Source organism: Rattus rattus, chromosome 4 (assembly GCF_011064425.1).
Source record: "Rattus rattus isolate New Zealand chromosome 4, Rrattus_CSIRO_v1, whole genome shotgun sequence".
Classification (NCBI taxonomy): domain Eukaryota; kingdom Metazoa; phylum Chordata; class Mammalia; order Rodentia; family Muridae; genus Rattus; species Rattus rattus.
In genome coordinates, this window is record NC_046157.1 from 158677469 (window position 1) to 158702328 (window position 24860).

Sequence of the window (24860 nt, forward strand, 5' to 3'; positions counted from 1 at the left end):
CTTCACCTATGTTCATTCTAACTCTCTCCTGTCCTCCAACTCCCCCCCACCCCACCTCCACCCCAGATAACTTGAAATTGCTGTTACTTTGTGAGTGATAGTGACCTGACTCTGGCTCAGAGGTGAGCCCCTATCAAAGCATTCCTTGTGGTTTTCTGTGTCAGACAGACCAAGGAGCACTGTGACAGGACTGTGCTCTCCCAGGCAGCCTTCCTCACCACTGCTCTCTTCTGATGTCCCGAGGCAGCAGTGGAGGCGTTTGGGAATGAAAGCTATCTGTCTATTTCTGGAGGGAAACACAGCTGTAATCCAATGACGTGAGAGACTAATATCTTCCTTCATGAAGATAGACTCACAGTCCAGACAAAAAGGAGCGATGGAAACAGTGGCATGCTAAAGATTGTAGGAATAGTTTAATGCTTTCATTACATTATGTAATAATAATATCATAGTCTATTTTACAAGTTAAAGGTATGAGAATGTATGAAATAGAAGTGGTAGGAAAAAAACTAAATGGGTCAGAAAGGTAAATTTTTTTCAAAACCGGAGGCCAAAGAAAGCCTATAGGGCCCAAGGGAGGAGGCAGGGCAGGTGACAGGCGCAGTGTGGCTCCGGGTACGGGGTTTGTTCCCATGTTTGCACCAGGAAGGAGTTGAGGCTTATTCCCTGCCCTTGGCTGGGGTTGGGAGTTTAGTCTTGTCAGTGACGATGGAGGTTTTGGGAGAAAAGCCAACTGGCCGCCTATTCAGAGCTGGCTTCCTGGTGCCACAGGTGGGTTCTGTGTTGAAGGAACAGCTGGAGTATCAAAATCAAATGTGCAGAGGAACAAGTACAGCTTCCTCCTGCCCCCGTTCCAGATTCTTGGAAGTGCACACAAGTTCTCTCAAACGTAGAAAAGCCTCACTTTGGATGTGCTGACAAGAAGATCGTCGTCAAAGAACTTTGTCTCTATGATGACGTTGCCCCTGGGGGAGAGAAGCGAGAGGGTAAAGTAAGTGAGTGCCACAGGCCAAGGCCCCCTGTCCACAGTCAGTGTCCATTTGGGTGCTCTGGGCTGGGCACATGTCCACCTAGAGCCTCAGCTTGGGCCATTACAGGCCTTGTCCAGAGCCAGGTGTGGTGGTGTACACACATAACCCTCCCCAAGGCCAAGGCAGGAGGGTCTGAGTTCAAGGTTACTCTGTGCTATATAGTGAGTTCTATCTCACAAGGGGAACAAACGTCAGGCACAGTGGTGCATACCGTTAGTCCCAGCACTAGAGAGGAAGAGGCAAGCGAATCTCCGTGATCCCAGGCCAACCTGGTCTATATGGTAAGTTCCAGGCCAGTCAGGGCTGCAAAGTGAGACCCTGTCTCAAAACAGAACCAAAGCAAGGCAAATACAATTAAAGTATCATCTATCTGAGTTAGAGTGTTGCAGTGTTAAACTCCTGTTTGTTCTCCTAATGGAGAAAGTCAGAAATAAGAGCGTGCCTTTTGTTTCGGCCCACTAATGTCTGCGGCGTGCTCTGCTTACAGATCTCATGGACACCTCTGGCTTGCTTCCTAATGGATGGCTGCAGATCCTGGGCTGACCTCAGGAAGGCAGCCTTTCCTACAACACTGAGTAAGTTGGGTGTGGCCTGCCCTGCAGTACTCTCCTGATTTTGGGTAGTGGCACCCTGGTCTTCCTTTGTGAACAGCCTCTCTTCTAGTGCCTGGGTCAGCTGAGTGACTGCCCACACCCTGCTGAGATGTGAGGTGTCACAGCATTCTAGTCATGCTAATCAGATCCACACCCCCACACCCCCAACATCTCTCCTCAGTTACTCCTTGAGGAAGGCATAATGGATTCTTGCCCTTGTCTCTTCCAAGCTGCTCGGGTCTCTGCTTGGTCTAATAGTTCTATTCCCAAGGATTTGATTCTGTTGTTTGAAACCAAAGAGCCTTAAATGAGGCACCTGTACAGTGAGGACGGGGTTGACTCTTCTGGTTATATGGTCATCTCAGTGGCCCATTCTGTTTCCTTCTTCTTTTTCTGGCTGTGCCAGAAACTGAGCATAGGCCCTGTGCACGCCAGGCAAGAACGCTCCCACTGAGCCATAAATGGCAGAGCAGTGCTTCCACTTATAAAGTGGAATATTGTGGCCACACCTAATCCCTTTGTGGGTTATTGTTTATTTTGTGCTGGTTCCCTTCCACACTGTCTCATTTTTCACCTTCATTATACCCATGAAAGTAAGGCAAGGCAAGATAAGACATTATTGTCCAAGGAGACAAGTAGTCAGAGTGACCTGGAAATTTAAAATGTGGCCTACAGTTTTTGAGCCCGTTACTTTTCACAGGACAGAAGCCAGCGACCTTGACACACCACTGGGTGCTCTTTTACTCATCTTTCTTCTCAGCTCTGCCTTCGAGTGGGACCTGGAGTCCCCGCTGTCTGAAAGCCTGTTCTGGGATACACTTTGAAATCTCCTGGGCCTCACTCACGTCAGGACGCTGGCAGGCATCATCTGGGACTCAGGCGCTGCTTCTATCAAGGACTGCCAGGTGTTTGTGGAGTTAGGGATCACAAAGCCAAACTCGAAGAACCACTCTGAAGGGAAGAAGGAAAAGCCAGTGAGCAGGCGCTATCTGTGGGCACGGGGGAACCCCAGGCTGTGTCTCTCTCCGTTAGTGTGGGCTCTTCCTGTCCAGGAACCTATCAGATAGCTCCTAAGCCAGAGGCACACGAAAGGACACAGGACATTCACAGCCTATCTTCTGATTTGTGCCACAGAATGGCTGGCGTCCTTCCTTCCTTCCTTCCTTCCTTCCTTTCCTTCCTTCCTTTCTACAGGGTTTCTCTGTGTAGCCCTGGCTGTCCTGGTACTCACTTGTGGACCAGGGTGGCCTCAAACTCACAGAGATCCACCTCCTTCTACTCCTGAGTGTTGGGATTAAAGGCGTGCACCACTACACCTAGGGCACACAGGACTGTCTCTTATGGGGTCTAATAGACAAGCATCAGTGAGGAGGACACATCATAAGCATCATTTTCCTAGGAGTAGCAAGCTCTGCACTAACAGAGGTGGGTCGCTCTACAGTGCCTACATGTTGTTCTCTTACATTTTGAGAACCGAATTCAGAGTCCTTACCAGTAACAACGTCTGATGTATAGGTACAGACCTATACTACACTTCATTGTAACTACTTCTTCCAAGATCACATTGTAACAGCACATCAGGCACCGGCACAGGCATGGGCACGTGAGCTTCTGGTGTTAGACAGCTCAAAGCCCCCATTGTGTCCACCTTGTTTTGGTTCGTTTTCACTGGGGTTCCCCAGTGTTGTAGACCTTCTATTAGTTAGAAGGTCAGTGTTCTCAGAGTACTGCCCTGCCTGTTGCCCCCCACCCCCTTACCCCCCTCCTGCACTCTGGCTCCAGGCACTCGAGGAATAGAATACCTTCTAGGCATTGTCCTTTGAAAAAAACTTTTTGTTCAAGGCGGAATTTTTCCATTTGCTCTGCTGAAGAAAAATTCAGTTCTCGAGACACTGCCTTGCACTTGAGGATTTTCTTGGGCACACGGGCTGGGGGGAGAGAGAGAGAGAGAGAGAGAGAGAGAGAGAAAGAGAGAGAGGGGGGAGGGAGGAGAGGGAGAGAGGGAGGAGGGAGGAGAGGGGAAGAGGTCAGGGAGAGAGAGGAGGTCGGGGAGAGATTGAGATTGGTATCTTTCTAAATGAGAACCATGAATATTAACACTTCAGGATCCTGGGAATTCCTTCAGCTGCCTTAGAGAATTTGTTTCGATAATTAGGTTTCATTAGATGCCTTGGTAACTGCATTACGTTCCAGCTGACGGCAGAGAGTTCTAATTGGTCAACGTACATGACTTGTTGTCAAGGAGCACCGATCTGCTGTCTCTACAGGCCTCACCTAGCCGCTTCTGGCAGGTCCAGGCTGGGAACACCCACTCTGCATGAAGGCTGCTGGTGCCTTCTTTATCTCCTGATTCCTTGAAATGTTTTACCTTTCCTCTTTTCCTCCAGAAAGATAAAAATGAAAATTTTCTTCTGGGAAAAGTTGTAATCTGGGCTGGAGAGATGGCTCAGAGCTTAAGAGCACTGGCTGCTCTTCCAAAGGTCATGAGTTCAATTCCCAGCAACCACGTTGTGGCTCACAACCATCTATAACAGGATCTGATGCCCTCTTCTGGTGTGTCTGAAGAGAGCAACAGTTACAGTGTACTCACATACATAAAATAAATAAATCTCTGAAAATCAAAGTTGCAATCTTTTTTTTTTTTTAAAGATTTATTCATTTGTTATATATAAGTACATTGTAGCTGTCTTCAGATATACCAGAAGAGGGCATCAGATCTCTTTACAGATGGTTGTGAGCCACCATGTGGTTGCTGGGATTTGAACTCAGGACCTCTGGAAGAGCAGTCGGTGCTCTTAACCACTGAGCCATCTCTCCAGCCCAAAAATGGCAATCTTATAACTTTCTTTTTCTTTTTTTTTTGGTTCTTTTTTCGGAGCTGGGGACCGAACCCAGGGCCTTGCGCTTCCTAGGCAAGCACTCTACCACTGAGCTAAATCCCCAACCCAACTTTCTTTTTCTTTTCTGAGACAAAATTTCATTTGGTCCAGGTTGGCTTTGAATTAACTGTATAGCTGAGGCTGACCTTGAACTCCTGATTTTTCTGCTTCAACTTGCAAAGTGCTGGGATTACAGGAATATGGCATCGCATCCAGACCTGGTATGGACCAGTGCTAAAGTGGATTTAGGAAGCGAGAGAAGGAAATATAAAAATGGAACAAGAAGTGTTCTCTCAGTTGGCCTGCAGGGCTCACCTGTCTAGTAGCTGCGTGCTTACTTTAGCTCCTTGATGCCAGGGTCTGTTCTGGCATTGGGCATGGTTTGTACACTCAAGGGGCTGCAAAGTACCTTCATGTTCCACACCAGGGACAGACAGGTCTTCTGTTCCTTGCCAGAGTATCTTCCCTGTTTCGGCATCCCGAAGGTTCATCCAATTTCTGATCACGTATGATTAAGGAAAACTGAGGCTCTGAGAGCAACCCGACCAAGGAGGGTAGGGGTTTCAACTCTGCCCCTATCATCGACCCTTGTTTATTTTGTAGCAAGTCTATTAAACTTCTCAGTGCCATGAAAGCAGCTATGTATATGTAGGAGAGTTCAAAAGACATTCAAAAGAGGAGGCAGACCCGGAGACTTTTATCTACATCATGTTATGTAAGATCTCAGACACATGGACTGGGAGGCAGCTCAGTGGTAGAGAGCTTGCTTTCAAGGTCCTTCTTCAAACTCCAGCATTGGGAGAAAGAGAACTCAAAGACAGCAACTAGAACTGGTAGCAAGGGCTCCAAGAAAGAACAGTGAAAAAAATCTAAATGTATCAAAGGAATCTCATCAGCCAAGAAATGGTAAAAATATAACAGGTCAGATGTCAGGGTACCGCCAAAGAACTGAGCTGTACAGACACCATCCAGACCTTCACGCACTACCACAGAGCTCTCCCAGAGCTTTGTAATGTGAGGAGACAGTGAGGACTGGTGAGATGGCTGCAGGAGCCTGACAGCCTGATCTTGACCTTGGATCTCACGGTGGAAGTACAGAACAGACGCCCAGTAGTTGTCCTCTGACCTCTCTGACCACCACAAAAACATTGTGGCATATGTACACATGGAGAGAGATACACAGATACACGCACTCACACACACACACACACACACACACACACACACACACACACACACACACGAACACACACTCCAGTCAGCCAAGAATCATCAGAAATCAAGACATTGACTATGAAAACAACCAAAGCAACTAAGAGAAAAAAGGGACTGCAGATCAAGATGCAAACTTTTAAAAATGAATATTAAAAAATAATAAAAAGATATCACCAGAGAGACGGCCCAGTGGTTAAGACTATTGTTACTTTTGTCAGAGCACAGAACTCACATGGGGTGGCTCAATCGCCAATATCTTCAGCTCCAGGTGATCTAATGTCCTCTTCTGGCCCTTGTGGGTACCTGAAGCCATGTGTACACACACACACACACACACACACACACACACCGTAACATAAGTAACACATACATACACAATAAAAAAAAAAAAAAACAAACAAACCAAAAAAAAAACTTCGCTTTTAACTTAAATACTTGTATTTTCTATGTTCTGTGTTTGATTCAATAAATAAGACAGTAACAGCACATCAAGAAATCTAGTGCAAAGGTTGGAAGAAAGCTCTTAACAAATATTAAAAAGAAAAAGGAAAGGCTAGAAAATAGGTGAGTAAACACACAAAAGGGGTCTGGTGCAATGGCTCCGTGGGTGAAGGGGCTTGCCACCAAGCCTAATGACCTGAGTTCAAACCCTGGGACACATGTAGAAGGAGGGAGCTGACTCCTGCAAGCTGTCCTCTTGATTTTCCCACAAGTGCATGCCCTGGCTTCACAGACAGAATACATAGATAAATGGAGTTTAAAAAGATAAGAGAATTAGAGAATAGTCTAAGAGGCCTAAGATCTGAAATCAGGAATTAAACAGAACAGAAGCCAGATATGGTGGTCTAGACCTCTACTGCTGTGCTTGTAGGGGAAATCAGATGTTCAACGTCACCCTGTCCACCTACTGAGTGTGAGGACAGCTTGGGCTTCATCGTGAGTTACAGACTAGTTTGACCTTTCTTCTTCCCAAAAAACAATACAAAAATTCAATGAAAAAAATTTTTTCTTTTAAAAATGATTGACAAAGAAAATTATTGTTATGGAAGCAAAGAGGTGGTCTGTAAAAGACGTAAAGGAATATTCTGTGAAGTGTCTGAGCAGTAGAGGAAGCTTACATGTACCTTTTTTCTGTTTGGCAACAAACGCCATACCAGCCCCTCCTCTGAGAGGCACGGGCTGTGCTGCCCCTCAGCGGCTAGGCGGTGTGGATGTCTCTTCTCCCATGGACAGCTGAGGCAAGCACATGGCCTAGGCTTGGACACTGGGGCCCTGAGGCTGGCCTTGCACAAGCACTTGAGGTTTGAGGAAGAGCTTCCGGTGTGAGCTTGCACACACACACCAACTTGCCCATTCTTGCCACGTGGCCTTTGGTGCAGGCCCTGGCCCTCTACCTTTCCGGCAGATCTTTGCCACACTCTCCCACTGTTTGACTTGAGGTCAGCTGAGGCCCCTGCACAGCGCAGCTGCTGTCCATCACATGGGTGACAGGGTGACATTCACGCGGAGAAGGTCCACATTTTGCTGTTACACAGGAGATGCACAAGATAAGCTTCGGCTGTCCAGCAGGCTAGGGTTACTGAGTCATTAGGCCAGGAGGCAGTGTTGTGCAGCCTTTTTCCTCTGGGCATGTGGTGGGTCCTAACTCTGAAGTGCCTGCCCTGGTGGATCCTAACTCTGAAGTGCCTGCCCATGCTTTGGCCCCCTGAGTTCTTCTTTACCTACTCGGTTCAATTCCTCTGCTCCACATTTCAAATTAGTTAAAAAAATCTACTGTTCTGGGGATAGAACCCAGGGCTTTTCGCATGGTAAGTGAAACTCCACAGCTAAGCTAAACTCCTACCCCTGAAGTAACTGAGTTTAAATGCAACTTCCATGTATAAACTTCTACTTAGGTCATAGCACACGCTTTTAAGTACTAAAACTCTGCCTACCCATTGTTGCAGATGTAAGAGAAAGCGTCTCCATCTTAGATGGGGAACAGCTGGCACGGTTGCCCCATCAACCAACTCTGAGCTCAGATTTGGCCCAGATGCCTTAAGCCCCAGATTTTTAGAAGACGTTGTCCTTGCTTGGTCTACTCTGCAAAGGCCTCTCAACACTTCATAGTAGTGTCCCATATGCCCACTGCAGCAGCGTGCACATCAGACTGTCTGTAAGTTAAAAGACAAGACCAAACACAAATGCAATTATCTCTACACTTCCTGACTTACAGGCAGTCAATGCATTGCAGAAAAAGCTACTGCTGGAAAAAGCCTTAATGAAATAGTGTCAGCACAAGCTGCATCTGGATGAAAAAATGCCCCTGGCCCAAGTCAGCAAGAAAACCCTGGGATGCAAAAGATTTATTTTTATTATTTTAAAGCTATATGTGTCTCACAACAATTAAGAAAAAAGAGGTCATGATCTAAATAAGTGTTTGGAAGAATCGGGGGGAGGGCGATGTAATTATATTATAATGCCAAAAAATACAATTCTAAGTATGTGTGTGGGTAACCATGAAAGCGAAAGGCATCTCCGCTGGGGCCAGAGTTATGTGGCCTGTGTTCTTCATGTCTGAGCTGTCTCCCTAATCTCTCGTTTTTAATTAGGTGTATGTGTGTGTTGTTCTGTGTGGGCTTGTGCGTATGAGTGCAGGTGCCCAGAGAGGTCAAAAGAAGGCAATGACTGTCACAGAACTGGACATCCGGGTGGCTCACAACTGCCTGTAGCTCCAGTTCCAGGGAATCTGGCACCTTTTCTGGACTCCACAGCATTGTGGGCACACACTGTGCACAAATATACACGAAGGCACTCAAAGACCTTTGGTTATCTCAACAACTTCCAATTCTTTAACATACCCTAGTTTGAAAACTGCCAGTGTCTGGATCAGGTGTTTGACTCCACAGTGATAGGGACTTGTCAGGTTTTATCTATTACAGGCGACATGAAGCAGACAAACATGAAAGTGTGCTCCATCCGAGGGTGAAGTGGACGTGACTACGCTGCTTCAAGTCAGGAGTGAAACGTGAGGCTGGGGCTCAGTGGTGGGCTAGCTTCTCCATGTCCTAGGGTCTTTGGGGGTTCATTCTAAGAGTTGAGGGAGGAACTGGGAAGAGGGACAGACAGACAGGGACGGAACTACCCCCACGAGCAAACAAACTGATTGACAGGCCTGCAATCCTAGCATGGGAGAGGCTGAAGCACGATTGATTGTGAGGCTTTGTCTTAAACAAAACCGAAAACAAAAACGAAAGAAGCTAAAACAAAACCAGTCAGATAAAGTCCCCCAGATAATGAGAACAGCTGGCCTTCACACGCAGTCTGATGACTGATGATCTGGTTGAAAACATTTTGTTCTGGTGCTGGAGAGATGATGGCTCAGTAGTTAAGAACGCTGGCTGCTCTTCTGGGGGTCTCAGGTTCAATTCCCAGCACTCAAACAGCAGCCACAACTGTCTCTGGCTCAAGTTCCAGGCATCCAATGCCCTCTTCTGACTTCAATGGGTTCTGCATGCAAGTGGTACACAGACATACATACAGGCAAAAGACCCATACATATGCATAGAATTAATTCTAGAATAAAAGTCAGGAAAACATTTTGCTTTAGCAGCTTTTTGTTAAGCAGATTTCCAGCGGAGAAATTGACCCGAGTTTTGAGGCTCAAAGGTCAAGCCAATTCCAATCTCGAGTGAGGATTAGGCCGATGGGCTTTACAGGAGGGGGTGCTGGACACTATTTATAAACACCACGCTCTGGGTCAGCCGGGTCATCTCCCTTGTAAAGGCTCCTTGGTGCTTGTGAGGAGGGTGAACAGAGGAAGTCTCTCTCCCCTTGGAGGAGAGCACTTCTTGGTATTAGGATCCCCTCATTAGGGACCAGATCGAGTGAAATGCTCTCACATGCAAATGCACCAACAGCTTTAAAAAGGAGCTTCAGCATTGGTGGAGGTGCTTGCCACCAACCACTGACGAACCAGCCTGGTACCCAAATGGTGGAAAGAGAGAAGCCACTTCCATGAGTGGCTTCCTCTGACTGTCACTTGTAAGCTGTGGTAGACACATGCTCCCCCCTCCCATACACACACACACACACACACACACACACACACACACACAGACAAATACGTTTCAGGATAAAACAATAAGCTGCAGAACACAATCAAAGCTTGCAAAGTATTGAGCTTCTAGAAAGATAAAAGAAAGCAAATAACATGAAAGAATGGGAGGCTCTTAGCTCAAAGGGAATGCTTTATGAATCTGTGTGTGTGTGTGTGTGTGTGTGTGTGTGTGTGTGTGTGTGTGCACTCGCGAGTGTGTGTGTTAAGGCACCTATGCGGGGCTGGACGGGAGGCTCGGTGACTAGGTAAGAGAACTGCTCTTGCTGAGGCCGGGCCGAACTCACATGGCAGCTCACAAACATCGGCAACTTCAGTTCAGGTGACCCAAAGACTTCTGACCTCCTGGTCACCTGGCGTGGCACACGTATGTACTTGCAGAAACAACACTCAGGTGTAAATAAGTAAACGAACAAACAAACAAAAGAACTTAGAACTAACACAGGAGCCAGAGCTGGAAGTGAAACACAGAAGGCAGTGGTGGAGCAAGGTGGCCAAGTGCAAAGGGAAAACTCAGGGACTGGGGGAAGCCAGTTAGTGCAGTGCTTCTCAATCTGTGAGTTTCGACCCCTTTGGGGGTTGAATGACCTTTCGCTGGGGTCACATATCAGATATCCTTCATATCAGATATTTACATTACAATTCGTAACAGTAGCAAAATGACAGTTATGAAGTAACAATGAAAACAGTGGATGGTTAGGGGTCACCGCAACATGAGAAACTGTATTAAAGGGTTGCAGCTTGAGGGAGGTTGAAAACCACTGAGTGAGAGGAATGGGTACCAGGTCCATTTCTTTGAGAGATGTGAATGAAGGAAATAAGCTACAAGAGCTCAAATATCTTCTTGCAACCACCCACAGACATTTTGGGATGAGCACACTGGTTCTAGGAGTCTTAGTTTTTTGTTTTTTGTTTTTTGTTTTTTTCCGGAGCTGGGGACCGAACCCAGGGCCTTGCGATAGCTAGGCAAGCGCTCTACCACTGAGCTAAATCCCCAACCCCTAGGAGTCTTAGTTTTAAATGGAAATGGTCACATAGATTTTTACATAATAAACAGATTGACTGACCATGCCAGGACTTCACTGACCAGTTGAATAGGAAAGAAAGAGAGAAACTAGGAAATGGGAGAAGTTGGAGAAGGGAAAGAGAAAAGAAACAAGACACACGCACAGGGAACAAGAAAGATGCAGCAGAAGGAGTGGGGGTGTGGGAGGATGCATCTAGAAACTCCCATCTACAACTCAGAATGGAGGGACAGGCCAGGACTGAAGAGAACAAAAGGAAGTCTGTAAAGGAGATTCCATGTTTTTCTTTATTTTATGCTATTTAAGTGTCCTATGGTTGTCTCAGTAGATACGGTTCTTGGAATGAGCAGGGAGGGCTGTTAAACTTAACCTTAACTGTCAGTCACAGTGGCATGCAATTTACCACGTACACTGTGCCACTTTTTTTTTATTCTTGCTAGGCAGACCAAGATGGCCTCAAACCTAACAAGGATCCTCCTACCTGTCTCAGAGTGCTGGGATTATAGGTATGAACTATAACATCCAGCTAGAATTCCAATAGTAAGCAATCTGCTTAAATCTATTTGAGGGATGGAGAGATGGCTCAATGGTTAAGAGCACTGGCTGCTCTTCCAGAGGTCCTGAGTTCATTTCCCAACAACCACATGGTGGCTCACAACTATCTATAATGGGATCTGATGCCCTCTTCTGGTGTGTCTGAAGACAGCGACAGTGTACTTATATAAAATAAATAAATAAAAATATTAAAAAAAATCTATTTGAAATGGTGGCTGGAGAGACAGCTCAGCAGGGAGCACTGGTAGTTCTTCCAGATCTGGGATTCAATTCCCAGCACCCACCTGGTTACCACAAACCTCTGTAACTCCAGTTCCAGGGGACTGAATGCCTTATTCTGGCCTCTGTGGGCATCAGGAGTGCAAGGAGTACACAGACATACATGTGGGCAAAACACCTATACACAGAGAACCTTTTAAAAAGAGGAAATGTTTATATAAAAGGTCTCAGGCCTTTATTTGGGTCAGGAAGGCACAGATGGAGACCGTGGGGCACGGACTGTACAGTCTCAGGGAAGATCAGAGAGAAGTACAACACCTGCTGCACAGTAGTAACGGGCAAGCAGACACGAAATCAGCCTAGTCTCTGGTCGTAAATACAAGCAACAGAAACCGGGGTCTTGAAGGTTGGGCCAGGATTACATGCATTTATACATTACAGAACATGATGCAAGTGTGGGATACTATAATTATTTAGGGATTTAAAACTCCCCAAAGAGTTTTGACCAGGAATGGTAGCCCAGTCCTTCAATCCCAGCCGAAGCAGGTGGATCTCTGTGAGTTAGGCCAGCCTGGTCTACATAGCAAGTTCCAGGACAGCAAGAGTTACATAAGAGAGACTGTCTCAAATCTGCCTGTGATCCAACAGGCAACAGCATACACGTACACATGACTGAAAAGAACAGTAATAAAAACAAAACTCAACCAACCAATCAACCAAGCTCCCTCCAACAAGGAGATAACATCAATTGTTTCAAAATTTCTAACACCACACATTGCCTTATTCTGTCTTCCTGACTTTTTATTTGTAGGGGGTAAGGGAGTAGAAAATGAAAGGCGTTTGCTATGTAGTCTTGACTAGCCCAGAACAAGCAAGATAGGCCAGCCTAGCCTTGAGTTTGTGACAACTGTCCTGGCCCTGCCTCGTGAGTGCTGGGACAACAAGCATGCAGGGACACATCTGCTTCCTCTCTATCGTGTGGTAAGAGAGAAGCAACTGGAAGGGGATAATAGTGTTTGGCTTTGGCTTTATGCCTCGGTCCCTTGCAATGCCCAGAAAACCTAGTATGGTCCTTTCTGTTGCCCATGTATTAGTTTCCATCCTGTCTGTCAGTCTCATCTACAGAAGAATACAGATAAGAACTAATTCTTGGAGCTGAAGAGGCAGATCAGCATAGCATTTAAGAGGAGGCGTTGCTCTTGGAGAGGACCAGAATTTGGTACCCAGCACCAGCACTGAATTGGGTGGCTTACACTGCCCATGAGTTTAGCTCCTGGGGGTCAGGCACGGGCTCACACAAATATACAGTACTAGAAATACTAACAAAAGTGAAATATCTCTTTTTGGGTTTGAGGAGGGGGATGGCAGCAACATACGATCTCGCTGTGTAGCCTTTCCCTTCTGAAAATTGGGATTTTCAACCTCTCTCTCTCTCTCTCTCTCTCTCTCTCTCTCTCTCTCTCACACACACACACACACACACACACACACAGAGAGAGAGAGAGAGAGAGAGAGAGAGAGAGAGAGCGCACAGATATTACATTTGAGGGCCCTGAATATTTTAACTTGAAAACAAATGAAAAGATGGTTCCAATAGTTTTAACATTTCAAACAAAACAGCTTTAATTCCTTGTAATTTATATTTTTTTGGGGGGGATGATCACAAAGACATAATGGCTGGATTAACTTCGTGGTAGCATGCTTGCCTAGCACATGCCTTCCTACCAACTTAGTTATCTATAGCACTTCACCCTGACCCAAACCAAACCATCTACAATGGTTACTCTCTACTGCTGGCATTTGTTGCTAACCTGGTCGGGATATTCTTTCTCTTGCTGGGCATGCTGACTCATGCTTTAACCCCATACTTGGAAGGCAGAGGCAGGCAGTAGGAGAATGAGTTTGAGGCTAGTCTTGCTTATGTAAAAAGATACCTCTTTATTTTCTATTGTGTTTCCAAATTCCTCCTATTTTTTCTCTTCCAAACTCTAGTCCATTGTTTCTCACAGAGCTGCTCTGACCTCGTTAAAAACCTTGTTTTCCCGTGGGTGGTGGTGGCGGCATACACCTTTAATCCCACACTTGGGAGGCAGGAGCAAGTGGATCACTGGCTGTTTTTGTAGACTTCGGTTAGATGCCCGGCACTCACACTGTTGCTCACAAACATCTGTAACCCCAATCCTAGGGGACTTGACACCCTCTTCTGGTCTCCATGGGAACTAGGTGTACAGAAATACAAGTGGGCCAAATACTCATACATATAAAATAACAAAAATTACCTTTTTTTCTAAGGAAGAAAAACAAAAACAAAAACTCAATGAGCATATTGGACCAGTGAGACAGCTCAGTGTATAAAGTTGCCTATGTCAAGCCCTAAGCCCTGAGTTGAATCACTGGGACCTGTGTGGAGGATGGAGAGAGCTGACTCCTTTGAGTTGTCCTCTGACCCTCACATACATGCTATGGTATGCAAACTACCCCACCCCAGTAAATATAAAAACAGAAAAAAAGCAATTCTCTGGGCAATGGATAAGAGTAAGTACTACCTGCTGCCTTTATATTCTAAGGTACTACACGAGAGCTAGCGTCCAAACCAGGAGCACCAGGTTAGTTTTTCCTCCTTAAATATCTCTAACAGACTTAAAACAACAAAGATTTGATTTCCTTTTGTGTATGAGTGTTTTGCCTGTGTAGAAGAGAAGAGTGTGAGGTACCCAATGAGCCCAGAAGAGGGTGTCCAATCCTTTGGAACTGGAGTTACAGACAGCTGTAAACCTCCATGTGGGTTCTGAGAACAGAATCTGGGCCTCTGGAAGAGCAGCTAATGCTCTTAACCCGAGACACCTCTCCATCCCAGCTTTACTTCTTACAGTGGGCTGTGTCCCCATCACATTCAAAGGTTAAAACTTTCACTCCTAATATGATAGCGTTAGGTGATTAGGTCACGAGAGTGGAGCACCCATGAGTGGGCTTTGGTCTTATAAAGGGACCTCAGAGGACTCTCCCTGTCCTTCCACCACGTGAAGACCCAAACTGAGGAGAGTGCAATCCAGAAGAAATCAACTATTTTGGTACTGTCTCAGAGCTCTGGCTTCCAGAATATGAGACACTTCTGTTGAGTAGAAGACACAGATAGGGTGTCTTATACACAGCAGAGAGTCATTGTTGTGGATCATTATTCATTATAGAAGCCTGAATGTACAAAATATTCCTAGTACACCTTAACTGTTTTTTTTTTTTCATTTTTGTGTGTGGGTGTGCATGTCATGTCATGGGTATCAGTTTTCTTATACATTGACCGGGGAACTAAAAGTTGTTCTCTAACATGCATGCATCTGAATACACATGCATGAGTGCACACACACACACACACACACACACACACACACACACACACGCTCTAAATGCATTCTAAACGCTTTCTCATTATATTTGTTTATCCTGTGTGTTTATGTGTGAGTGCTATGCTGCACGTAAGGAAGCCAGAGGACAACTAATGGGAGGAGTTTTAGTTCTCCCCCTCTCGACATGTGAGTCCTAGGAACAGGACTGACATGTTTGTCAGGTCATCAGGTTTGTCATCAAGTGACCTCACTCACTGAGCCACCTTACCTGTCCCAACCCTCCTATCGTCCTATCGATTTATTTAATTTTATGTGTGTGTGTGTGTGTGTGTGTGTGTATACACCTGGGTGTTTGTAGGCCCATGCTAGTGCCCATGAAGGGATCATCAGATCCCCCTGGAACTGGAGTAATAGGTGGTTAGGAGCTGCCAAACCTGGCTCTTTTGCAAAAGCAGCAAACGTTCTTAACTGATGAGCCATCTTTCTAGCCCCATGTTAATTAATATATATATATATATATATATAGTGTGTGTGTGTGTGTTGTGTATGTATGTATGTGTATGTGTACGTACACGCGTGCATACATGCGCAAGCCTATTTGGGCACCACATGCAAGCAGAAGAGGCCAGAAGAGAGCATAGGATCCGCCAGAGGCAAAGTTATAGGTAGCTATTAGTTGCCTGACATAAGTGCTAGGAACTGAAGTAAAATTCTCTGCAAGATCAGTATGCGACTTAACTGCTGAGGTATCTCTCCAGCTCCCAGGTCAAAACTTCTAAAAATTATGCCCTTTTAAAAACAGTTAAATCATATTTATTTGATTTGTGTACATGTGTGGGTACTCATGTGTAATCCAATGATGACTTGTGGAAGTCGGTTTTCTTGTTCTACAATGTGGTTTCTGGGGATTGAATTCTGGTCAATCCCAGAATTCAAGTGCCTTTACCCACTGAGCTATCTTGGTGGCCCAATTATGCCCTGGTAAGAAGTATTATCCTGGGCCAGATGTGGTGGTGCTGGCCTCTAATCCCAGTATTTGGGAGGCTGAAGCAGGATTGTTTTGTTTAGGGCCAGCCTGGGCTACATATCAAATTCAAGGTTGATCTGTTTTCTAGAGATCAAGTTTCAGGAAACAGGACTGGTGTTGTAGCTCACGTATCAGTGTACCTGCCTCTGTGCTGGCTAGTTTTATGTCAACTTCAACAAGCTAGAGGCATCTGAGAGGAAGAAGAACCTCAACTGAGAAGATACATCCATGAGATAGGGCTGTAAGGCATTTTCTTAGTGATTGATGGGGGAGGGCCCAGCCCATTGTGGGTGGGGCAACCCTGGGCAGTGGTCCTGGGTTTTATAAGGCTGAACAAGCCGTAAGAGCAAGCAAGCAAGCAGCACCCCTTCATGGCTTCTGTGTCAGCTCCTGCCTCCAGGTCCCTGCCCTGCCCTGCTTCTTTCAATGACGAACTGTGTGTGATGTGGAAGTGTAAGCTAAATAAATCTTTCCTTCCCAAGTTGCTTCTGGTTATGGTCCTTCATCACAGCAATGGTAATCCAAACCAGAAATTGGTGCCAGGATTATGAGCTATTGTTGTGACAGACCTGACTATACTGTTTTTGGGAGGATTGGGGAAGACTCTGGAAAGTTGGGCTAGAAAAGCCACTGAGTATTGAAGAGCTCAGCGGGCTGTGCTGTAGGAGCTTGGAAGAAAGAATGTCCAGAGAAATGAAAACAAGGGCTGGCTTGTGAAGCTTCAGTTTGAGAGTCTCAGAGACTCTTTAACAGGCCATTTGCTAAGTTCTGGCTGATGGGAACTGAAGAATCAGCTGTGATCAACAGGAGACCAGCACCACTGAAGTGAAACCTTTGCTTTCCTGGGACAACAGATACTGGTCAGCTGGTGCTGAGAAATTAGCAGTGATTAAGGCCAGCACCACTCAGGTGAGATCTGGGAATTACTGTCTCAGGGCGAACACACAGAAGCTGTGGTGTTGAACCTTGTGCTGGCAGCTGAACTTAGTAATGTGTAAGGATGGCACTGGTTTGGAAGGTCTGAAGGGGCCATGAAGAGCCCCTGAAACCTGGCACTTTGAGAGGCCATGGGAGAAGGGGCAGCCTTAGAAGCAGTTGAAACCCCAGGATTGAAGGGGGTCTGGCAAAGAACTTGGATTGTAGCCATGAAGAGAGCCCAGGAGAGGCTACTGGTCAAAGTGCAGCCCAGATGCAGCAGAAGACCCCAGTATTGGGGTTGGGGATTTAGCTTAGTGGTAGAGCACTTGCCTAGCAACAGCAAGGCCCTGGGTTCGGTCCCCAGCTCCGGAAAAAAAAGAAAAAAAAAAAAAAGACCCCAGTATTTTGGAGATGCCAGCACCACAGGACGACCACCAAGAACAGCTGCAGCAGTGGAGTGGAGCCGGCCAGAGCCTGGAAGACAAGCTGTGCTGTGTGTGCTGCCGAGAGCGGAGCCAGGGAAGTGACCCAGGCCCTTTGGGGGACCCCAAAGACAGTGAGTGAGCCCCATACACTGCAATTCTCTACACTGCTGGAATTGGTTTTGCTTTGCTCAGACTGTGACTGTGCCCTGGTTCTCTCTTGGAGTAAGAAAGGATTTAACTTATTTTTTTTTTCTTTTTTTTGGGGCTGGGGATCGTTAACTTATTTTTTATTTTACAGGAGCCCACAGTTGAGAGATTTTGAACTCTTAAAGGAACTTTGTATTTTTAATAGAGATTTTTGAATATTTAAAAAAACCTAGACTTTTAAGTGTTTGAATTTTTTAAAAAATCGGAATTCTTATTTTGTGGTGATGAACATTAATGTGAGATCTTGGGGACAAGAAAAGAAAGGTTATGTCTTAATAAGTGATGTTTGTGTGTCAGGCTGACAAGGGGTCAACTGTGTTCGTTTTTATTTTTAAGCTAGAGGCACCTGGGAGGAAGAACCTCAGTTCAGAAATGCCTCCATAAGATGGGTCTTTAGGGAAACTGTGGGCATTTCCCTCCTCTTCCTCCTCCTAGTGTGATGAGAGTTTTGCCTGCATGTGTGTCTGTGTACCATGTGTGCCTAGTACTGCAGAGGTCAGGAGAGGGTCTCAGCCCCTGGATCAGAGGGTTGTGAACTACCATGTGGGTGCTTGGGACTGAATCCAGGCACCTGCAAGAGCAACAAGTGCTCTCGATCTTTCACCACTGAGCCAACTCTACAGCTCCTGTAGCCATTTTCTTAGTGACTGAGGTGGGAGGGCCCACCCCTGGGCAGGTGGTCTTAGGTTCTGTAAGGAGGGGGCTGGGCATGCTGTGAGGAGCAAGCCAGTAAGCAGTGCCTCTCCAAGGCCTCGGCATCGGTCCTCACTCCAGGTGTTTGCCCTCTTGAGTTCCTGCTCTGCCTTCCTTCAGTGATGAACTGTGACGCAGGAAGTATAGGGTAGCCTCCCTCCCCCGAGTTGCTTTGGTCATGGTGCTTTATTGCAGCAAGAGTCACCTGGACAGGTCCTGGAGTTTAGGAAGAGGCAGTTTAAATACTGGACTCCTTAGCATACATAACCTTTACAAATACCTTTTCCTTCCACCTTTTTTTTTTTTTTTCTTTTTTTTTCGGGGCTGGGGATTGAACCCAGGACCTTGCGCTTCCTAGGCAAGCGCTCTACCACTGAGCCAAATCCCCAACCCCCACCTTTTTTTTTTTTAAGACAGGATTTCTCTGTGTATCCCTGGCTGTCCTGGAACTCTCTGTAAACCAGACTGGCCTCCAACTGAATCAGCCTGCCTCTGCCTCCTGAGTGCTGGAATTAAAGGTGTGTGCTGCCCCCACTTCCTGGCCTCTTCACTCCATACTTACTGCCCCCTCCCATCTGATTTCTTCATTAAGCTGCATTTTATCCTTTTTAAGCATAGACTTTAAATTGCACTATTGCTTACAGAGCACCCTCTGTGATAAGCACACTCTGACTTTCAGCATCTCCTCTTGCAGCAAGATAAAACAATCTGTATGTAAAACCACTCCAGTATAACACTCACTGTACGACCAAGAGAATCTGCAGTTCTATGGTAACTTAATGATAGCTGGCAAAGGTGGCCTCTGTCAATTTGTCACCATTATTTCCCTCTGCCTTAAGTCAGGGTCACAGGGGAGGCCTACGGAGCTGGTTGCTTTTTGATTGGTAACAACAGCAGAGGCCGTGGATTCCCTCCCCTGCTCTTCCCCTGGAAACAGAGCAAGCCAAATAGCAGAGTAACCCAAGTAATCTGACACGCCCTGAACCCTGTGGTTGCTACTTGGCAAATATGGAAGGATCACTCAGATAAGGGGGAGGACATTCTGTAGATCTGGCTTGGCAAGGAGGTCTACAGAGTTCCTCTCACAGTTATCTTTACTCAACTTCTAATCCCCTCCCTCCTCACTTAAACATTCACTTAAATGATCTTATGGAAGCCAAACCTGGCTCTTCAAGTCTGTGTAAGCACTCTGCCACTAGGCTACTTCCCAGCCCTCTTCTGTGCCTATGCTGACTACTGGTTCTGATAATACTCTATGGTGATGTGAGACATGACCAATAAGGAACACTTCACACTTGAAAGCATACAGGTGAATACACTATTATTTTTGCAACTTTTTAAAAGCCCAACATAATTTAAAAATGAAGTTTAAAAACAAAATGGCAGAGGAAGTTGCTGGATGTTGTAACCTGTAAATCTCAGCTACGAGGCTACGTGGCAGAAGGTATTGTGTGTTCTGAGTTACATAAAGAGATTGTGTGTCAAGACAAAAGCTGACTGGAGAGATGGCTCAGTGCATAGTAGTTCTATGAATGTCTGGTAGCCCAAGTTTGGTCCCTAGAATTCACAGAAATGTGAGAGGAGAGGTCCAACTCTACAAACTCCACAAACTAGTCGTCAGACCTCTACACGTATCTCCTGTTGGTGCACATGTGCATGCACACACACACACACAAATGTAAATTTAAAAATTATGCCAGGTATGGTGGCAAATGTCTTTATTCCTAATGTTCAGGGGGCACAGTTGGATCTCTGTGAGTTTTGAGGTCAGCCTGGTTTACATAGCAAGTTCCAGGACAGTCAGGATGACATAGTGAGACTCTGTCACAAAACAAAAAACAAAAAAAAACCCCAACAAAACAAACAAACAAACAAACAAACAAACAAACAAACTCAAACCAAACTAACCAAATAACAAGAAAGAATCTTCTAACTGGAGAAGAGGGCTGAGGTTAAGAGCACTGCTGTTCTCCTAAGTGACCCAGGTTTGCCTCTCAGGACCCATACATAGTGACCTACAACCACCTGTAACTCCAGTTCTGAGGGATGGACACCCTCTTCTGGCCTCTCTGGGTACCGGGCACACATGTGGTGCACAGTCCCACACAAAAAAGCAAATAAAAAAAACCAAACAACCTAAATTTCTCCAAGGAGCATGTATTTGTGTAACACCCGAGTTTAACTTTAATTTTGAAAGTACTTCAGGAACTAAAATAAAAAAAAAAACCCTGCAAATGAAAACTATAAAGTCAAGTCAAATAAAAATTGAGAAAAATATTTATACTATGACAGCCAAGGGGCCAGTACTTTACAGTAAGAACACGCATACATGAAGGAACACAAGAACGGCATGAACATAGGAAAGCATGAGGAAATGCAGTTTCACCTGGTGCAGTGAGGGTGGGCAGATGCAGCTGGACCGTGAGCTGGAGAGGCAGGGTTCAACTTCTAATGGAAGACTTTCTGATGGGCAGTAGCTGTAGGGGAGAGGTATCACCCACGACTGCGGCCTGGAGAGGCTGGCATTTGAGAGCACAGGAAGTTTATGGCTAGAGTAGTCATGATCATTTATAAACTGTTCTCCAGGTCTGCTATATAAGAGTATTATTTGGGTTTGAACTGGCTGCTGCACAACCTCCCCGGGACCAACCTTCCTGGACAGCATGCCAGGTCCTGATATTTCTCCCTCTGAAATGGTGGTTACATTTCCAAGCCACCACTGGGTGGCAAGAACTTAACTGCTTTTGTTCCTTCATCCTTTCCCTCTACACCAGGAGATTCTTAATTCTCATTTGCCTAATGCTAGTTCCAGCTCAGAACCTTTCAGTGTGTCCCCTGCCCTTTCACTAGATCAAGTCTATAGACTCCAGAGATCAACACCCTTGACAAGGTTGTTCCCACCTCAGCTTGGAAACCATCTGTTCTAGCTAAGGAGGGCTAACAACTGACCAGTGTCTCTCTCTCCATGTGAGCTTCCTAATCCTTTTCATACTTTCCTAGTGGGCATTTCTCACCTTTTCTCTCTGTATTAATTTGTATTTCAGTGTTCCACTGTGTTCTTCTTCACTTCCTCTCTGTCATCAGATAGAACAAAGTCATGGCTCATTTAATAGTTTTGTGATTTAACTTCATTTAACAATTAAAATCATTACTGTGTGAGTTCATTGTATGTACTGGGGGTGCGTACAGGGAGACAGGAGGACAACTTTCCAGAGTTCTCTCCTGTTACTTTTGTGAGGGTTATAGGGATTAATTGGGTTGGCAGGCTTTTTGACAAGTGCCTTTACCCACTTAGTATCTCACCAGCTCCAGAACTTGTTAAAACAAAACTTTCAAAGATTTTATGGGTATGACTGGTTTGCCAGTAGGAGTCTTTGCACCACCCGTATGTCTGATGAGAAAATTCATCAGATCGCCTGGAACTGGAGTTAGGGAGGGTTATGAGTTACCATGTGGGTGCTGAGAACTAAACCCAGGTCTTCTGCAAGAGCAACAAGTACACTTAACTACTGGTCCTCCTCTCCAGTTCCTTAACTATTTAATGCTGTTTGCCTAAACTCTAAACCGTAATACTTACATGACTTTTGCAAAATCAGACAAAGTTCAATGTATTAAAACTAATGAGAGCCTAGGGATTCCAGTAGCTCAGTAGCAGAGCACTTGCTCAGTGTGTGCTGGGCCTCAGGATTCAGCTCCAGGACTGCACCGCACTGAACAAAATTAGTAAGAGAGCCCAGGACACAGAAAAATTCACTCAATTGAACTGACACAGCCTTTCCTCCTGGTTTGTACAGTTATTTCCCTGTATTTAAAAAGGTAACATTAGAGTCCAGCTCTTGTTTCCCCATACTTCATGCTTTACCTTATTAACAGATGCTGTCCAAAATGCTGCATTAGCTGGATTACAAAAACAAAACTCTGCTGGGTCTTATTACCTTTAGCTTTAAATTCTGGATGAGAAAACTAAGTTTTGAGATATTAAAACTTTATCTACTATTAAAAATCTCATAACTAGTGGAACAAAGATGAAGGTGATACTTTGGGTTGATTTATTTTTAAGATTGAAAGTGTCCTAGGATTTCTATGAATTAGATCAGACAATCCGAATGGGCCAGTTCTTTTGTTCTTCCCTTCCAAGGTTTCCCCAGGGAGAGTCAAGCACCGTCACTAGCTCTGGCTCCAACATTACTCCCTAGACACCAGCACTCAGGTTTTCCTCCAGGGAGTGCCACTAGCCTCTGACTTTCAGAAAACGCACCCTGGAAGCCTGTGCTTTGTTCCAAGAAAGATCAGTGTCAAGAATGAAACTGAGTTTCTATCAGCAAAGAGCTCGCTTTAACCGTTCAGTCTTCCCAGGCACAAGGGATAAGCCCTTGTTAGAGCCACGCCTCTTGAGGACAGATGGGGAGAGGCCAGCTCTCCCCAAAGTTACATTTGAAAGAGCAAACCTCACGAATTGGGAGGACAAATGTTAGAGGGAACAGGAAGGACAGGCTTTACTCTGTGTGTTCTTGATCTGAGCTGGGTGCAGACAATGTAACTACATGTATCTAAACTTCTTCTTGAAATGAACATGAGACTAAACTATTATTGATAATGTATTTATGTTCATAAATTGATTTCCAGTCAGAAGTCAACAACTAGGAATATATATATTTATAAGCATGTAGGCCTGTCCGTCCGTCCATCCATCCATCCATCCATCCATCCATCCATCTGTCCGTCCGTGGCAGGGTCCTACTATGTAACTCTGATTAGGCTGGCTTGGAGCTCACCTTGTTAAACAGTGGGTAACAGGGCTTTACAGAAATCTGCCTGCCTCTGCCTCCTCAGTGTTGAGATGAAAGACACACATCATCACACCTGATTTGGGCAACTATAATTTCCAAACTTTGAAAAAAGTTTGGAAAAGCAGTCTCTGAGTTAAATCTCTTAAAATGTTTGGTTGAAATATGAAGAACCCTTCCAAAACAGTCAACCAAAAGAAAGGCCGATGCCTCCACCCCCTCCCCTGAAAGGCCTGACAGACTAAAAGCAGGGCATGTGCTGCACACCTTTGATCCTGGCTCCAGGGAGGCAGAGGCAGGCAGATCTCTGAGTTGAAGGCTAGCCTGGTCTACAGGAATTCCAGGGTAGTCAGGGATACACAAAGAAACCTTGTCTCAAAAAACAAACAAATAAATGTAAAAATTGAATCTCAAAATTTTGATAGAATTTTACAAGTTAACAATAATTTTCCTCTATTCTTCCTCTTGAACTCCAGTGTACTTATCTATTTTACAGTTTAAACCCTTACTGGTATAAAACCATGATTGGTATTTAAAGAAGAAGGTGCATTAATTCAGATTTGAAATGGACCAAGCCATGCTGTATTATAACGAGATTAACTGGGCATTTCACTCATCTAGCATTTAGTAACCAGGCTCTGCTGTGGTTCTCAGGGTCTCCTCCAGATAGAGAAACTATCAGGTAAGGGAATAACTACACTGTGAGAAGCTTGTTTGTAGAGTGCCATGGCTGGCTCACCTGTGAGGAGGCCTGGTGAGATAAGATATCCATCAGTGTCTAACACATGCTCACTAACCTGCTCACTAACCTGTATCTCCTTTCAGCCCTCTGCCATACCCAGGTGTCTCCTTTCTTCCTCATTTGCATACCTGGACAAGATAGCCACGCTGATAGGGTTTCAGTTTCAGGTAAAGACAAACTCAGACCAAAACCACTCAAGAAAGTTCACATGTGGGCTGGAGAGATGGCTCAGCAGTTAAGAGCACCCGACTGCTCTTCCAGAGGTCATGAGTTCAATTCCCAGCAACCACATGGTGGCTCACAACCATCTATAAAGAGATCCGATGCCCTCTTCTTGTGTGTCTGAAGACAGCTACAGTGTACTTATATATAATAAATAAATAAATCTTTAAGAAAGTTCACATGTTGTCCATACTTTATACCATTGGGACAGCACCAGAAGTCTTTCTGCACTGAGATATAAGATCTTTCCTTATTAAAAAAAAAAAGGGAGGGGGAGGAAGAAGAGGAGGAGGAGAAGCGCCAGGCATGGTAGCTCATGTCTGAGCCCAGCACTCCAGAGGCTGAGGCAAAAGGGCTGTTGTGGGTTTAAGGCTCACATGGATAATGAGTTCTGGGTCAGTCTGAGCTACACAGTGAGACCATGTTCGAGCACACTTTCATACCTTTCCCTAACGCCCTAAATAAGCTCATTGCTAGCTGTGGTGAGCCATGCCCTCAGGAGGCTAAGGTAGGCGGATCATAAATGTTTTATAGGAGGGCCAGCGAGACGGAGAGTGGGTGAAGATGATTGCTGCTTAAGTCTGATGGCCTGAGTTTGATCCCAAGAACCCATGTGGAAAGGTGGAGGGAACTGACTGTCACAGGTGTGCTGTGGCACACCCCACAATGCACATAATGTGCCCCTGAGCACACACAATAAAATTACTTTTTCTGGAACTGTACATTTCTGATAAGTTTGTCTGTAGTTTTGGAGGGTGGAACCAGGGCCTTATACATACTCTACCAGTGAGCTACATGTCCACCTCAGAATGAATTTTTCTTCCACCTGCTCTTCCTACTGTCTTTAAGACAGAGTTTCTCTGTGTAGCCCTATAGAACTCA

General features: G+C 45.4%; 1 protein-coding gene across 1 annotated transcript in view; it reads right to left on the reverse strand.

Moving 5' to 3' along the window:
- Nucleotides 1-388: 388 nt before the first annotated feature.
- Pde6d (phosphodiesterase 6D) overlaps nt 389-24860 on the reverse strand; it is a 44022-nt gene continuing 19550 nt past the window's right edge. The window contains exons 2-5 of the mRNA XM_032901535.1: nt 4913-5001; nt 3427-3552; nt 2470-2575; nt 389-965 (exon numbers count right to left, since the gene is read on the reverse strand). Of these exons, the coding sequence (XP_032757426.1) occupies nt 884-965; nt 2470-2575; nt 3427-3552; nt 4913-5001 (403 nt within the window). The 3' untranslated portion in view covers nt 389-883. The remainder of the gene's footprint in view (nt 966-2469; nt 2576-3426; nt 3553-4912; nt 5002-24860) is intronic.